At 43.0% G+C, this 16,663-nt stretch overlaps 1 protein-coding gene across 2 annotated transcripts; it reads right to left on the bottom strand.

The window, feature by feature from the left end:
* Window positions 1–691: 691 nt before the first annotated feature.
* Window positions 692–15,558, bottom strand: LIPA (lipase A, lysosomal acid type). 2 transcript variants are annotated; one of them, XM_039553618.1, is made up of 9 exons: window positions 14,929–15,513; window positions 13,352–13,472; window positions 10,231–10,429; window positions 9,833–9,942; window positions 9,085–9,221; window positions 7,514–7,660; window positions 7,136–7,207; window positions 6,029–6,100; window positions 692–988 (listed from the first exon to the last, which is right to left on the bottom strand). In XM_039553618.1, exons 1-9 carry the CDS (start codon window positions 15,496–15,498, stop codon window positions 965–967), a joined length of 1,452 nt encoding a protein of 483 aa, XP_039409552.1. In that variant the 5' UTR covers window positions 15,499–15,513; the 3' UTR covers window positions 692–964. The 2 variants fall into 2 exon arrangements, with proteins under 2 accessions (XP_039409552.1, XP_039409553.1); XM_039553619.1 differs by lacking the exon at window positions 692–988 and adding an exon at window positions 3,327–5,274 and having other exon boundaries at window positions 14,929–15,558.
* Between the last annotated feature and the right edge of the window lie 1,105 nt (window positions 15,559–16,663).

Here is a 16,663-nt window from a genome sequence, read left to right as displayed (position 1 = left end):
GCCCGCAGCCCCGCCCGAGCCCCGCCCGAGCCCCGCCCGAGCCCCGCCCGCAGCCCCGCCCGAGCCCCGCCCGCAGCCCCGCCCGAGCTCCGCCCGGCCCCGCCCGAGCCCCGCCCGCAGCCCCGCCCGAGCTCCGCCCGCAGCCCCGCCCGCAGCCCCGCCCGCAGCCCCGCCCGAGCTCCGCCCGCAGCCCCGCCCGCAGCCCCGCCCGAGCCCCGCCCGCAGCCCCGCCCGAGCCCCGCCCGAGCCCCGCCCGAGCCCCGCCCGAGCTCCGCCCGCAGCCCCGCCCGAGCCCCGCCCGAGCCCCGCCCGAGCCCCGCCCGAGCCCCGCCCGAGCCCCGCCCGAGCCCCGCCCGAGCCCCGCCCGAGCTCCGCCCGCAGCCCCGCCCGCAGCCCCGCCCGAGCCCCGCCCGCAGCCCCGCCCGAGCCCCGCCCGAGCCCCGCCCGAGCCCCGCCCGAGCCCCGCCCGAGCCCCGCCCGCAGCTCCGCCCGGCCCCGCCCGAGCTCCGCCCGCAGCCCTGCCCGAGCTCCGCCCGCAGCTCCGCCCGCAGCTCCGCCGCGCTCCCGCGGCCCCTTGCGGCCTCCCCGCGAGCGGCAGCGCCGCCCAGCGCCCACACGGCACCGGACACGCTCCTCGGCTCGAAGCTTCAGCGACGACGAACTACACACAGATTCGCAGCAGCACAGAAAGTCGGTAGGCACGGGTCTGTCACAAGCTTAATAGGTGTTTGGAGGGAAAGAGGGAGCCTAGACTCGATCTTAGAGGTCTTCTCCAACCCTAAATGATTCTACGATTCTAACCTTCCGTTAAATCCTTCTGTTTAGTTATTCTGTATATTCAAGTGCAGGATCTGGATACAAATAAGCGAGATGAAACTCTCCTCCCCGCATGCCAGGTAAGCAGCTTGAACCCTGAGCCCACAGGGATGCTGAGAATTTCAGGATGAAGAGCATGTATTCCTCTTCAGTTTTGATTAAAAACTTTAACCTAAACACAAAATACTTTTCTTAACATAACTTACACATTTATTTAATCAAATTTTTAATCTCCACCTCCCCAACCAAGCTTCACTGAAAACCTCTCCAAGCCAGCAAAAAGCATAATCAAAGGTCACTTGAATTAGTTCAGAACAATGGCTGATGATGGAAAACTGCCAGTGAAGTAAATTGCTAATTCCCAAGTTTTACTTTAACAGGATCTGTTTTCAAAATAATAACCTTCAGGAAAAGATCCTAAAATTATTTCATTCAGAAGTCATAACTCAGGAATGAGAAATTGATTTGCATTCTCTGCAACTACAGGCATAGCTTCTGGAGGGCTGAGAATGCAATGCAGACACTTCTGCTCAGAAAATAAGACTTAGCCAATCATGTTACAGGTGTGGCTACTGTCCAGCCAACCTTCATAATTTTTTATTTCACTGATGATTTCAATGATTTTGGTCATGCAAAGTTTTATAAAAATAGGCTGCTGGGGAAGGAAGGCAAGCTCCTGACAGGCAATGCTGCAGCATGAGTTATAAGACAACAAAGGGAGAAGACATTACAAATGCTTTAATTACCAGAAAATCTTCCACCAAGAGCCATTTTACTAGATATCCAAAAAACTATCCCGCCATCAAAGTTTCTCTCTCACATTTTACAGAGTAAATCCACTTGTAACTTCTCATGGTATTAAGGCACTTCTATTTCTTTTGAGGATTTTTTTGTTTGTTTTGGGGGACTTTGGGTTGTTGGTTGTTTTGCGGGTTTTTTGGTATGGCACATTCACCGTAAATAATTGATAGAAAAATTTTATTCCCAAGCTGACAAAACTGTTTCTCTTGCAGGGCCCAAGTAGAGTAGGAGCTCTGTTTTACCACCTCTTCCTATGCTGAGGCACTTCTATACTGCTTGAGTTGATGTATAAACTTTTATCAGTGTTATCACTGGCCATGGAATAACTAACTAGTGTAAAAATGCTCTGCATGGAGCTAGTGCATTATTCAGTACACTCCACTAACATACACACACTACCACCCTTAGGCCTTCTGCAGGAAATGAACACTAAATATAATTGCAGGTGACTACTAAAAATCCTTGTCACGTTTCAAGCACATGAGGACAAAACTAAGGCTTTTTATCCGTGTTATCCCTCATCTGTCTGATTGTTGTAAATCTCTTAAGTCAAGGCCCTGAACTGTGCACTTTTCAGCTGCACACAGCTCTGCGAGTCTGACAATCCATCAGCTGAACAGGGACTACATTCTTCTGTGCTTTCTAGCAGAGTCACTACATGACACCTTCTGCTGGCTGAGACCAAGCCAGCAGAAGGTGTCCCATGCACTCTGTTAAGCTAGTGCACCTTTATACGGAGGTATGTCCAAAGCTAATGTTCAGCCAACCTTCAACAGCATGTACATACATACCTGTAACACACAGACATCCATAGAACAGGCACTCAGCATTTAAGATCTGCTTAGAAAAATGTACTGTTCATCACTGAATTCTTAATTCATCACAGCTGATTCTTAGTAGACCAAGCTTCTCACTCATCTCTATGTTCAGACTGTCTTATTTTGCACAATTCTTTCCACTGACAGCTCTCCAAGTTTCTGTCACATAGGGCCTGCAACTTTAGTGAGTCAGGGAGAACTAAAGCAGCCCAATTTCCATAACCATCCCTACTCCAGCAAAGCAGAGAACCTCTATAATAGCTTTTGTATAAAGCTTCCAGTATTCTGGCTTTATTTCCAGGCACACAGGGTGTTCAGCAGCTGACAAAGGTGGCAACATATAGGATTTAATACACTCTACTGCCTTGACTGCACAACTACAGTATTCAGAATGTCCAGAAAGGTATAGCCTTAGCACATTTTTTATTGAAGGTGGCAAAGGTCAAAAGCAGGTTCATGTGTACTGTGGCAAAGATTAGCTCCCTGCCTTACTGTGTGATTAAGTGCTATTTATGAGATTACCAGACAGTCTGTTAAGAAATCCAATTACCCAAGGTTTAAGAATATGATACAAGCAGCTTCCCACCATGTCAGTGGTTTAAAAGAAGCCTCACCTGGAGGCTTAGAAAATGACTCCATCTTGTGAGTAATTATTTACAATTAGTACCTTACTTAAAAGTCTCAGAGAAATCCACCAGAATAAGAATGGCCTTTTAGGCTTGGGAATAGCTTCTTTCAGGGAAAAAGTAAAATGGAAGTTTACTTAGCTATTTTACTTTTTTCCTGTACTTGTTCTAAGGATGAATAGTTGTGAAAAACAGACCTTGCTTTCTGGATTCTGTCCCAATGATTCCCATGCATTCATGAAACAGAAGTGAAACACCACACCACTTCAAACTCCAGGCAGGTCTTACGTTTATTGAAATAGCTCAAGCTTAATAAACATGATGCATATGGCTCTTGCCATACCACATACCCTCACAACTGTTAGCCACCTTGGATTCCTACAGAAGCTTCCTTTCAGCATAGGTAAAGCAAATCTGGCTGATGCAAATGTAAAGCACACTTAAAGGTGCAGGTAGGAATCACAACCAAAATATCATGAACCATTGAACCACTCTGTCCCTAAACAACACCTGAGAATTCCCTGAGTCTGAATTAGGAATCAAAAAAAAAACCAAAGAAACAAGCCTTAATTTAAAACTTGGGTATATTTCTGCAAATTTTTTTTTATTTCTTTTTTATTTTTTTTACAAAATAAGTTTGCCTCAATTTAAAATGCCTTATTTCCTATGACATGTAGAAAGGCTCTTTATCCTGTTGGGATTACTGAATAAATCTGGGTTGAATCCAACTATGGCACAGAAATTATCATCTGGACTGAGGCAACTGACTCTGGAGATTGTTCATTTGGCACAGAACTTTTATGTATCTCGGAGGAGACGAAGTCCTCTGCACAGTCAAAGGAAAGAGCTCCAAAGTCAGGCCCCTGAGACAGATGTGAATCCTCTTCCCCATTAAATGGGGTCTTAGCCTCAGTTTGAAGCAGAAGCTGAGACAAATGGAACTGCTGTTAATACTGTCAGGTTTCTCCAGGTTGTTATTCAGTTCCACACAGTAGTGGGGAATGCCCTATAAGCAGTTAAGAAGTAAACAGATCATCAATGCAGCAGATGATTAAAGGGAAAAGTCCACAGAAATTAAGTCACTCAAGCTGTTGAATTAATGCTTTGGCTCTCACCAGCAATAGACTGGGGGAGCTTGCTTTCTAGTTAGTGGTCAGTGCAAAATACATGTTACATCACTCTCATTGAAAGCCACAACCTATTGACAAAGTTAACTGAAAGTGGTTTTGTTTGAACCATTGCTCTTGTTCCAGGAACCTGCCAGGGCAAATTGTGACCTCTGTCCACAGCTGGTATGTGAAACACTTGAAAAAGGCTTCAGGGACACCATCAAAGCAAGAAAATGCAGCAATGAATCAGTCCCAAAATCAGAGATTTTAACTGACAGTGGTGTCTTTGGCTTCACCACAGTTCTTCTGGGCAATATTGAAAAGGAAAGTAATCTGATCTTTTATGTGATGGCTAAAATAACAACACAACAAAAAAATCACTAAGTGCTTTGTAAAGTGCCAGCACCAAATAGGTCACTGCAGTACAAGAAGTACTTCTCAAAGGTACTTAGAAATGGCCACATACTGAGAAATGGCTGTGTTTTGTGCAAAGTGAAATACTTATTGTTTTAAGTGTCAGGCACCTGAGGTGCTGAATGGACTAACTTGTCTAATGTGTCTTTCAGACAGGTCACTAAATTTACATGCTCCTAAATTGACATACTCCTTTTGTGCTAAGTCTTACTGCTGTGTTTTGAGTACCATGTCACTTTGTGCAAAATCAGCAAAATACTGTGAGGAGAGAGAAATAATACTGAGAAAAAAATAACCAAATATGAATCCAATTCATATTATCCAATTGATAGTAGTCATTGCTGGCATTTTAAAAATGCATCATCCTAAGCAATGTAGCATTATTGCCAGAAAAGTGTATTTTCCAAAAAATGACAAATTCCTGGTGAACTAATACCCTGAACTACTATGTCAGTTTAGAGATAACTTCCTAATCATGTTGATTATTTCATTATACATGCGGTAAGGCGCATCAAGGCCCCAGATAAAATCCAAATGTTCCCACTCCGGAATGTTTTTGTGGTAAACCAAATTGGTGATTTGAGTGAGCAGCATAGCAACATCCTTCGGGTCTGCCAGCCAGTCCTGTCCACCAGTCCACACTGCAGTTGGTACAGTCATCTCTTTTATTTTGTAGAAAGGGGGAGTAGACTGAGGAAAGGGAAAGTGAAAACAAAACCATTAGAAAAAAAAAAAAATCTTCAGTACGATACTACACTGCAGTGTAACATACTAGCAACTGCAGGAATGTGTCAGATTCTCATTTTCCCTCTTGGGCAGCTAGAGATGAAGTCCTGCCTCAACCAAAAATATAACTGCAAGAGTCCTGCAACACTATAGCATGTGAAGCAGTATGTGGTTTGAGGAGTTTACAAAGACAGCAGGGTAGCAGAATCTCAGAGAATGCATCCAATTCAAGATATTTCAACTCTAATCTAAAGCCAAAAGTGACTGCTACTCTGAAAGTATGATACTGCAATATTTTTCAGTCACTAAGAGAGAAGGGGCAAAATATTTTTGGCATTATACACAGCAATTTAGAAACAAAAATGCATGAGACTAAACAGACTAAATATAAACAATAAGCATGAACTGACAGCCTGTGCCTTATGATGAGAAGTGCAGGGGGATCTCATGATCTAGGCTGGCAGGACTTCCCCTCAAGAAAGAGTGTGCCACCACAGCTTCATATCCAAACATGAGTCCCACACTGAGTTAGGACTACCTCTGAGCTCTACAGTCCCATCTGGTTTCTTTTTGTTGTTTTGGAAAAAGCAGATCTCCTGTCTGGTTATTGTATAACACTAATAGCTCTTTAGCATGCAGCATAAATACAGCACCCAGAGAAGTGCCCAAGGACTATTTTCTGTGACACTCTAGAATTATGTATGTTAAAGGTGTCTACCTGGTTGTAGTGAGCCATATTTGCAGTCTTGCTTCCCCAGTCATAAGCTTTGAGTTCCCCAGTCCTCACAGCCTAGAAATAAAAAAATACACATTCAAAGAACACTACTACCACAAGAATTAAAAAGCATCATCATCTGGAGAACTGGCAAGGCAACCTACAGAAAAAACAGTGGAATGCCAAACATTAACAAGGACAACTGTCACTGCTTTGCCCAGTGTCACAGGAATGGAAAACATTAACATTAAATACCATTAGACTTCGTCCCTTAAGATTTCACATTCTCTCATAGCAATGGTAGAAAAGATTAAGGAAAACAGCTTAGTGTATCCAAAGCCAGGATGTGGCAGTTCCATGTTTACTTCTGAAATATTTACCTTGATGTCTAAATGTGCATGAATAAAGCAGGGAGCTTTCTTAGCAAGTCTACTCTGCATGATTCTATTTTTCAGAAACAGAAATTTATATAATAGGGATCTGGAAAAAAAAATCTTTACAAGTTTCTTCCTGAGCCAACACTTGAACAGTTGTGTACAGCAGAACACATTGCTTCTGATTACGTGCCCAAATCCAGCTATGAGATCACAATTAGCACTGACCACTGATTCCATGGCAAATGTCTCATTTGTCAGCCTTTTGACCAAGCTTCAGGCACAACAGCATCAAAGGCATGAAACTGTGCATTGAGATGAGCATCAAAATTAGCATACTAATAAAATATAAAATGAAGCCAAACCGAATAGAACAGAAAATCTGCTGCTTTTCACTGGCTAAAACTTGTAATCAAAACAGGGTTTGCTGAAAGGGAAACAAATACTCACTACAGCATCTCTCCAAGGTAAGTAATTCTGCTGTATTTTTTGTTGGTTGAGGTACTTACAGCTGGCAAATTTTCAAAGAAATAGGGAAGAGGGGTGAACCAGATTAGTTCCTTATCATGGCAGCAGCTGCAGTAAACAGCTGCCATTCTGACATTTGGCTGTTCCAAATTTCTCTTGGGCTAGGCTGCACATATATTTTGGCATTTTATTTCATTTAAATACCAGACACATCAATATTCTACCAACAAACCAGAGTCATGGGCACTTTAGATTCTGGAAACCCTACCTGGCTCCAGTGGATCATGTTTTGTACAGATGTTCCCGCAGGGCAGTGTGTTGAATACACATCCACTCGGCTCTGCAACAAGATCATTAACATGGCTTACTCCTCATCATAGTGCATCAGTTCTACCCATTGTTGCTTCCTGAACAATTAACAAACTATTCTAATCCTCTTAAAACTATCATAAACAAAAGTTAACTGGAGCCATACATGCAGATAAGAAGTTAAAACTTTTCGGGGATTAATTGCAATGAACAACAGAACACTCAAGCTGAATTTTAAACCTAATAATGGTATCCCTTAAGCATTTTTATATATTCAGTCAATACTGTGTTAGAGTTCACAATAACTTAGCTATTAAAGCAAGTCACTAGAACACACCATATTCAAGTTTCTCTCATTAAAACCGCATAGAAGAAAGAATAGGTTGCCACAAAGGTCATCGAGTATTCTGTGGGTGCAAACATGGGTAGCAAGCCACTTCAGCAAGGAATTCTGAGGGAGGAATTGTTTCTTTCCCAACATGTCCTACAAAATAACAAACACATAGGGCAAAGATGTAATTGCACAGAATGACCTATTTTCAGTTTTTATAAAACAACTCTCTTGAGGTAATTATTTCCATTTGCACTGGTGACAGGTGTGTCATATGAAAATCATTGATCTCCTTATCAGTGTTGTCATAGTTACTTCTGCTACAAATGGTGCAGTCCATTAACCCCACAAAATGTATCTGGGAACTGGGAAAATCTTGCAAGAATTTCAAACCTAACCTCAAATTCAAATAAATTTTGAAGTCAATTTACAGGTACACTGTACAGCTTCTTGTCATCAGATTGTTTAAGGCTAAAGTATGTTAAGCCCTGCCTGCTAATGTTAAATGGTTTTGTACTTGCAGCTTCCTCTCTTCAAACTATGAGAGAAAAACAAGATGCATGAGATGTGGTGACCACTTCCTCTTGATGAGTATTTTTAAAATGTTCAAGGATTTAAAAAAAGTCCCACTGAAAACTTCCTTAAAAGTGACACAGTTCTTTAAATATATGACTGACCCATGGGTTTGTCACTGCCAGGTTGTCCCTGCACTCCAGTTTTTTTGCAAGTCACCATGAGAATCAAGTTCCTCAGCACAACATGAACATCTGCACAGGGCACTGATCAGCTGCTAGTCTTATTAGACGAAGTTCACTGTGCCAGGAATAGGAGATCACAATTATTAATGTTGCTTTTATGTTAACTGCCTTTAGAGCAAGGACCTAGTACTACAGACAGACTTTAAATCAGTACAAGCTAGATCAGAAGAGGGTTTATGTCACAGAACAAACAACTCTGTGTGGGAATCTCCATGGGTGGTGGAACGAAAATTGATGGTTAAAAATAGACACACAGCAGGGTGTTCACAATGTCTGACTTCAGGCACTTACTGCAGTCTGCCTCATTCCCCTTGATGTTAATGGGGAAGAGGTAAACTCCTACAGTAGATGATTCACAGCATATAAAAAAAGCTATTGCTCTTAATCACCCTCAGAAGGATCCTCTTCCAATACTAAATGGCTGATTGTGAAACAAATCTGTTAAAGTTCATGACAATTCAGAAGATACGTATTCTGTATAAAGATATTATATGACTCTAAGACACAGTGACTAGTTAATAATATGATTTCTCTAGTTTAAATTCTAGAAACATATAAATGGAAAGCCAATTTCATTCCATCTATTAAGTTGTAATTGTAAAATACTACTTTAAACTGATGCAAATTGTCTCACTAGACAGTAATAAAGCCAGAGAAGACACTGCTGACTTCAACGGCATCATTATGGTAAAACTGACCCAGAATCCTTGTCATATGTTACTCTCTAATCCACAGCTATTAACATTTTCTGCTATGCTATTTTCAGATAGAAAGGGGCATACCTCATTTGGCTTGAAACATTTACACTCAGATACAAACCTTGAGTAGCAGGTCAGGAAACAACCCCAATTTTACCAGAGGGCTAGTGGCAAACTTGACTGTAGCTACTGGTGCCAAGGCAAAGAACATTTTGATTTTCTTAGCCAGCTGTGGCAAAGTTGAAAAAGCAACAAAAGCTGTAAATAATATAAGAATAATTAACAAACCTCACCGACACAAGTTGGATAAGAATTTTACCTGGCAGTAATTCTACAAAAATCTGAGAGAGAGTGTGAAAATGTACTTGTAGATTAATAGTTCAGCTGCAGTATCTATAATTAGGTTAGATAATGTAAATTAACCTAGTTACTACAAAGCCTGAACTAAACACAGTAATTCAGAAGACTTGCCTTCTTCCAAATAGCAATTTAATGCTTACTAACCCAGCTTGCCTACCTCTTTTTACTAGAAGGCCTTACATGCAGCAAAGCATCCTGAAAATAGGAATCTTTAATCTCTGTGTCTGATTAATCTAATTTTATTATGTATAATTCATCGATTTTTTTTAATAGAAGCTGTACTGCCAGCTACCTGTGACTTCAATTTATCATTCCAACAGCTTTCCACTTTTAAATAAACACAGAAAGATTGTCTTTTCATTTTAATGCTGACGAATATTCCAGAAAGCTACTAAAAACCAGAAGCAGGAATTTTCAAGAGCCCTAGTTTTCAATCACTAATCCACATATGTGAAACTTGATACCACTTCAAACACAACATATTCTAACAAATGCATCTCTCCACATACCCATTGTGGTGCCCTGTGAATGGCCAATGTAAAATACTTGTTCCTGGCCAGTTTTCTTCAAAATAAAGTCCACTGAGGCTGGAATGTCATACTTAGCCATTTCATCAAAGCTACAAAGCAAAGACAGAAAGTCAGTTGTGTAAGTAATCAGCAAGGAACAGCTGCACAGAGCTTTCCTGCACAGATCAGTTGTGTGGACATAAAGAAAAGCTTCCTTTGCATGAAACAGAACACTGATGATTGAGTTTTCACTTTTCTACTGACCACCTATGAGTTTCAGCACACTATACTGACCTCAAAACTCCCCTCTACTGTCCATACATGTGTGACAACACATGTGACTAGAAAAAATATCCTGCCAGTCCACAATGTGACTGTGGATAGAAAAATCAGGATACCTGAAAACCCAGAATTCTTCCTCCTTCACTGTGAAGTGTATGTGTTTCCTGGACCAGGTGTTCCCTCTGCTGTTTCCCAGCCACACATCATAGCCAGCATCTGCCAGCATAAAGCCAAGGCTGTTGTAATCCAAGTTTGTGATCCAGTTGCTGGCATCTGCAAGCAAACCATGCTGCAGAAACACAACAGGCCTTGGACCTGAAAAAGAAAGCACTTATGATAGATTCCTGTTCATTTGGCATTGCACACCTAAGAATAATTCAAGTGAGCTATTGAAAGTCTGTTTTAGATTTGCACTTGAGTATTTAATCTACTTGACTTAATCTACTAAGACTAGCAATTTGTATAATGGTCATAGTGCCATGAAATCACATGCTTTTTCACAAAAAGCTACTTTTTATCATTAAGAATTTTAAACTAGAAACGTCTTAGTTTCGTAACTTGAAGCTCAAAACACACTAAAAGCATGTAACAGATGAACACAAGAAAAGCAGGAGCTACAAGAAAAGCACAGGTAGTCCTTTCAACTGTTCCAAGCTCACAAAGACTCAGAAAAGTGGCCCAAACTTGGTGGTAGTTTTAATACTTATGAACCTTGCCCTGCCCTCAAACCTGGGGAAGGCATTCCCTCATATGTGCTACTGAGGTCTTTGTTTTCCAGTCAAAGCAATGTCAAACTACTGTGCTGAGCTGTGGAAAGCTCTGCAAATGGTACTGATGTTATCTCTGTGCAACTCCTTTCCATCACCAAACCTCTGGCAGAACTTCAAGAGCAGTACAGCAGCCAACAAAGGAGTCTGTGTTTCAAAGGACTTTCTCCCTTTAATTTAAGTAGTTATAAGAACCACAGTTAAGACTCAGATAGAACTTAGGAAGACCCTCTTGACTTCCCCATCCCAAAAAGGGAAATTGCACCTTTATGTGGAATACAGATTTAAAAATGGAAGGTTCCTGCTTCTACACAGAGAAAAAAATTAACATCTAATCCCTTAGGGGAATCAAGGCCTTCAGAAACTACAAAGAACTGTCTCTGGTTCTCACAGTAGCACAGGTGTTTTGGGTTTTACTTCTGCTCTAATAACTGAAAACAGGTAACATGATAATGAGCTCAATGCCAGAGATTACTCAGGAATTTACCTCCTCCAGTGACACATCAGTCTGCTACGATACAGACTCACACAGCACTTCCTCCATTGATAACTTAGACTTGGATCTTTCAGCAGAAACAGATAAATTACAACTTTCAGTCACCTATATCGTCCATCACAGCTCATGTCCATAAATGTTTGCTGCAAGTTTCAAATTCCAAATTAACAATATTCCCCTTCTCTGGAAATCTTTATACTTGTAGTAAGGAACCTTTTGAGTGCCTGCTTTTCCCATTTTGTTTAAAAATCCACATGGCATACTGTCCAGGCAAGCAGAGCAAGTAGCCAGCAGTGCCCAGCTCAGTTCAACATAACTGTTTACTCTGTTGCACCGATAATTTATTGTCTTATAAGCAGGATTTTCAAGCCTAACACTGAATTTATTTTCAGTAATGTTCCACTTACCACTGATATCTTCTTCCCTTTTACTAAACTCAGATTAACCAACTTCTGAATTTTTGAGGAACAGGCTCTCCTGAAGCTCCCGTTTCGTAACACTGGAAGGGGAAAACTGTTAAACTGCCTTAATTCTTTAATTCTGTTCTCATGTTAACCTCCAATTTCTGCCAGTTCCTTTTTCACTTTACCAAGTAGTCACCAGACCTCCACGTGAATTGCATAATCATATGACAAACTGACTTAGATAATAATAATGACTTTCTATCACCTGTGATCCCAAAAACCCCAGAGGGGGAATAAAAAAGCTAGGTCCTTAAATTACCCTTTCTGCATAGACCATTTTGTTCTCTTCACTACAAACCCAAGAAGGTGAAGACAGACTTACTTCCACACCCTTCTTACCCATGCTATGCAGTGGTTTTAAGGGGGTTTTTGCTAGTAAAACCAAAAATCTTTTTTTTTTTTTCTGAAGAACTGTGTGTTTTGTTCCAAAACATCATGTGATACATAATTCCAAGGAATACTATTCACATTATGCAGGTATTGCAAAAGAAAAATACAGCATATATACGCTAAGTCAGCAGTAACACACCATTGGTATCTTTCCGAGAAAAGATACCAAGTCTATAAAAACTGAAGATCAACATGAACTTTGAAATCTTCATTCTCCCAGGAGCTCATACTTCCACAAATGTGGTCAGTAATCCTTGTTTTTTAAAATTAAAGCACTCTGAAAAACATGAACTTGGGGTCGAGGGTGTGGTAAGGGGTATGTGCAGAATTCCCAGACGTCAGGAAACTTCTGTGTACTTATGTCATCAATGAAGGATTCAACAAAATCAGCAGGTAAAAGGGCAGCCTTTTTACTGAGGGTTTCTCTGAAATCAAATACAAAGACACCTGCCAGTTTTGACGGGGCTCTCCATGCACTGATCTTTACATGCTCCTTGTAAAGACAACAGACAGTGCAAACATCCTAACTCATACAAAATCCACAGATAAGCTCAGGAAGGCTGTTGCTTGGCCTTTGACAGGGGAGAGGGTTTTTCCACAGGTCTCGTTCACACCCAAGGCTATAGCACAATGATAAATTTCTTCTGTGAGCTTCATGTTTTTACCTGTAATCCTAGGATTTTTTCAGTCCAAAGTTTTCTGAGGCAGTCCTTAGAATATGTAATCTCTATGCAAATGGGCTGCTGTTATATGAATGTCTGTAGGAACTCGGGATGGTGGCAAGACTAATAACAAATTCAGCCACTGCACATACACTGTTAATTCCATATTCACTGTACAAGGATAGCCAGTCAAAAGGTACGTGTGTCCCCTCTTCCACATCAATCTGTCTCATTTTTAAAGCACCTAGCATTCAACCCTTTTAAGTTTGAGCTTACATTCTCCCTATTCTCTCTCTCCCCCACTGCCTCACCTGCACACCCTCTGCGTCTCCTCCATGGTCTAAATCACAGTAGTCTTTAATCTTTTTCTGGATTATTACAGGAACAAAAGTTTTATAAACCAAAGAGAGCTTTTCTCATTTTCATTCTTTCTTTTTCCAAACAGACATAAATCCTACCTTTGCTTCCTTCACGGCCTTTTCTTCCATAAGGTATTCTGTTAATGGAAAGTATATACCCATCCTCTGTTGTTACTTCATATTCCTCACTAGGGTATCCTCTGAAGGTAATAATTTCACTCTGAGGAGAGAAAAGAAACCAACTTGGAACCAGACTGTCAGGCTCCTCAGTCCAGGAACATAGGCGAAGTACCCTGGGTTTCTTCTAAAGGCTGGAATGTGGAATTAAAGGGTGTGGTAGTAATGTACCATCTGTCTATCAGGCAGATCTTCTTAATAAGACATCCCAGTACAGACTCAGGTACTAGCCAGATTGAATCCTAGGAATCTACAAGGACTCCCTGGACTGTCCCAGCCACATGGTGCTTACAGAGAGAAAGAAGATGAAGTGTTGGAAAGGAGATTATGGTAAGAGGGCAAAACACCAAGACGCAGATCAGGCAGACAAAAATTGAAACTGTCTGCTCTCAAGAAAACAAGTAACGAGCAAGTGAGAACAGAATAAAGTCACTGGCACCACTGCAGCATATGGAAGGAGAGAAGGATGTGCCATTTCTTACCTTTCTCCTCAAACCTTATGCCCAGTGCAGAGTTTTTAAGTGACTTAGCTGTCAAAGCAAACAGGAAAATAATAATAAAGATCCCTTCACCTGTTTAATGCTATGATTTCATTATTAGGTTTAATCTTCCATCTCTTATGGCTTGGGCTTTATGTTATTTTATTTTGATGAAACTCCACTAGGGCAGTGAACTTGCTATGTCATTGATTTTATAACCCCAACCATGCCTTGAGAAAATCTAAAGAAATGCAAGACATGATCAGAGTTCTTCTCTTAGACTGCTGGGCAAGGAAGAGGAGGAGAATTTAATTAAGCATGCTATTTCGTTTAATTATTCACAGTGACATTAACATTCCAAAATTATTTTAAGGCTGAGGACTACTCCAATGCTATTAGCCTTAGAGTAAATTACTATTTAGTCCTTGAAACTGTATTTACATGATCCAAGCACTTCTATTCTTATACACCTTAAGCATTTCTATCTTGAAGCATCTTCTCACATGTGTGAAAAACTGGCACAGTTTAGATAGGGTGAGGAAAGAGCAACTAATACCAGTTACCAACAGGAAATATTTCAGGAGTTAGCTACTGCAGCAGAAGGAGACTAAAGTTAAGAGAGTAAATCCCAAACGGGAAGAAAAGCAGCCGTGGGTAAGAACACAGGAGCATGGTGCTAGGAGCTTCACAAAGACCCGCTTTTCTAGCGGTTCCGACAGACTGCCGCAAAAAACCGCTAGCAAAAATCCACAGGTGTGGGTCAGAAAAAATGTGAGAGAAAGATCAGCTGTAGGCAACAGCGAACCAAGAACGACCTGGAAAGAGGAGTAGAGAAAGAGGACGTGTAAGCCTCGGGTGTGAGCGGCTGCAGCAGCGGGCTGCCCGCTGGCAGGTGGCTGAAGCCGCCGGGGCTCTCACCGCTCTCACGGCCTCCCCCCACCCCGCTCCTCGCCCCGGTCCGGCCCGCGGCCACACCGCAGACAAAGCTCGGGCGCTCTTCCCCGCGGCCGCGCCACTCACGATGTTCATGTTCGTCTCGGGGTCCACATTCCTCCTCCCTGCGGCGAATGCGCCCGAGCCGGCGATGCTCTGCAGCAGGAGAGCAGCGACCACCAGGCCCCGCATCCTGGTCCTGCAAGAAGGAGCCGGGACACCGCGGCGAAGCAGAACCCGGCGCTGCGGCGGCTGCGAGCCGGCCCGGTCGAGGCTTTTGTGCCGCCCCTCCGTGACAGGGGAGGGGGCAGCGGCGTGGCCGGGCCGGGCCGGGCCGGGCCGGGCGTGCCCCGCAGGTCGCAGCGCGGAGGGAGCGGCGGAGGGCGGCGCCGCCGGGGCCGGGCTCAGCCCACACGGCGCGGCCCTATCGGCGGTGCCGCCGCCCGCCCGGCCCCGCGCAGCGCCGGCCTTGAGCCTCCCGGCCCGGCGTGATTCAGCGTTTCCGCAGCAGTACTGTGTGGTGTGAATCCCCCTGCGCTCCCGGGCTCCATTTCCAGAAGCCTTGCAGCCTCGAGAACGGCGCCCGTAGATTTGCTTCCCTGCCCTCCTGGTCTTCTGCATCTGCTCCGCCTCTGGGGCCTCCGGAGCCCGCACCATGCCGGCCTGCGAGGGTTCCGCCCTGGCCCCCGCAGCGGGCTCCATGCAGAAAGCGGCAGCGGCAGCAGCGAGGAGGGCGGCGGTGCCGCCTCGCCCGCCCGGCGCTCCCCGTGGCCGGAGCGGTGCCGGACACCTGCCCGGTGCCTCCGGTGCCGGACACCTGCGCCTCGGGCACGCCCGTCCTTCCAAAGGGCCCTACAGCGCTGACAGCGATCGCTGCTGCTCTTGCACGCACAGATCATCCATCCGTCATCTTCGAGCATTGTCTAAACGTATCAAACCTAGTACAAATGGGCTTAAGTTGCAGGCGCGGTTACCATCACAGCTTCCTGCAAACCTGTTTCATCTTCATGCTCTGCGGCCACTAATTGGCAGGCACTGCATTGCATAGCTACGATTTCCCAGAGAAGCGTGTCTGTGGTCAGGGGATGTGTGACCGGGCTTGCAAAAACTTGGACAAAATTCAATCCTTTAAAATAAATATTCGTGTTACTCTGCCCAGGCCCGTAGTAATATCCATAGAATAATACAGAAACCTGATACTAAATACACAGTGCTAGAGCAAGAGGGCATCAAGAACAGAAGTGTTTCTGTTTATTTAGAAAGCATTAAGATTTTAATTGAAAAAAATCATTGAAGTTTTTATAGCACCTCCGTGTTGATATGTGGATATGTCACTAGATACAGAGATACTATGTGACTCTTTGCATTCCTGGACCCCACTTCTTAGAATTGTTTGATTTTAAAGAACTTGGGTGGCAAAAATCATTGCTTGGTGATTCACTTGAGTTTTTTGTCAAATTAATTACAAGTTACTCTTCCCTCCTAGGGGAAAACCCAAATTATAAAATGCCACAATCGCTGCTGTCAAAAGTAGTGATTATATACTAACCTAGGCTAAATTGAAAGCAGCATAAAATAGCATATGTAAAGGGATCCTGTAATTTACCATGGTATAGTTCATTTACATTATTTTAAAGATGAAAACTGCATTTCAGGCAATTGTTTGGCTGGGATAATGATTCCAGGGAGAATTCTTTGTCAGCATGTATCCATTTCAGCTCCAAAGAAATGTCCAGATATGAATTTTCTCTCATAAAATGTGTAGATCTGTTTGAAGACATTTCCTATTCTTCCGTATGTACAGACCACTCAAGTAAACAAA

This window comes from Corvus cornix, chromosome 6 (genome assembly GCF_000738735.6).
Source record: "Corvus cornix cornix isolate S_Up_H32 chromosome 6, ASM73873v5, whole genome shotgun sequence".
NCBI lineage: Eukaryota > Metazoa > Chordata > Aves > Passeriformes > Corvidae > Corvus > Corvus cornix.
Note: the sequence above shows the minus strand (reverse complement) of the source record. Positions and strands in the feature narration are given on the sequence as shown.

Bases quoted from the DNA above. Each gene is read 5' to 3' on its own strand.
- LIPA (XM_039553619.1), bottom strand. From the start codon at position 15,543: ATGGAGCCCGCTGCGGGGGCCAGGGCGGAACCCTCGCAGGCCGGCATG. The intron at 10,430-13,351 runs GTAGGATTTATG...TTTCTTTTTCAG, and splicing joins AGGCCGTGAAGGAAGCAAAG to GTCCAAGGCCTGTTGTGTTT. The intron at 9,943-10,230 runs GTATCCTGATTT...TTTGCTTTGTAG, and splicing joins GAAGAATTCTGGGTTTTCAG to CTTTGATGAAATGGCTAAGT.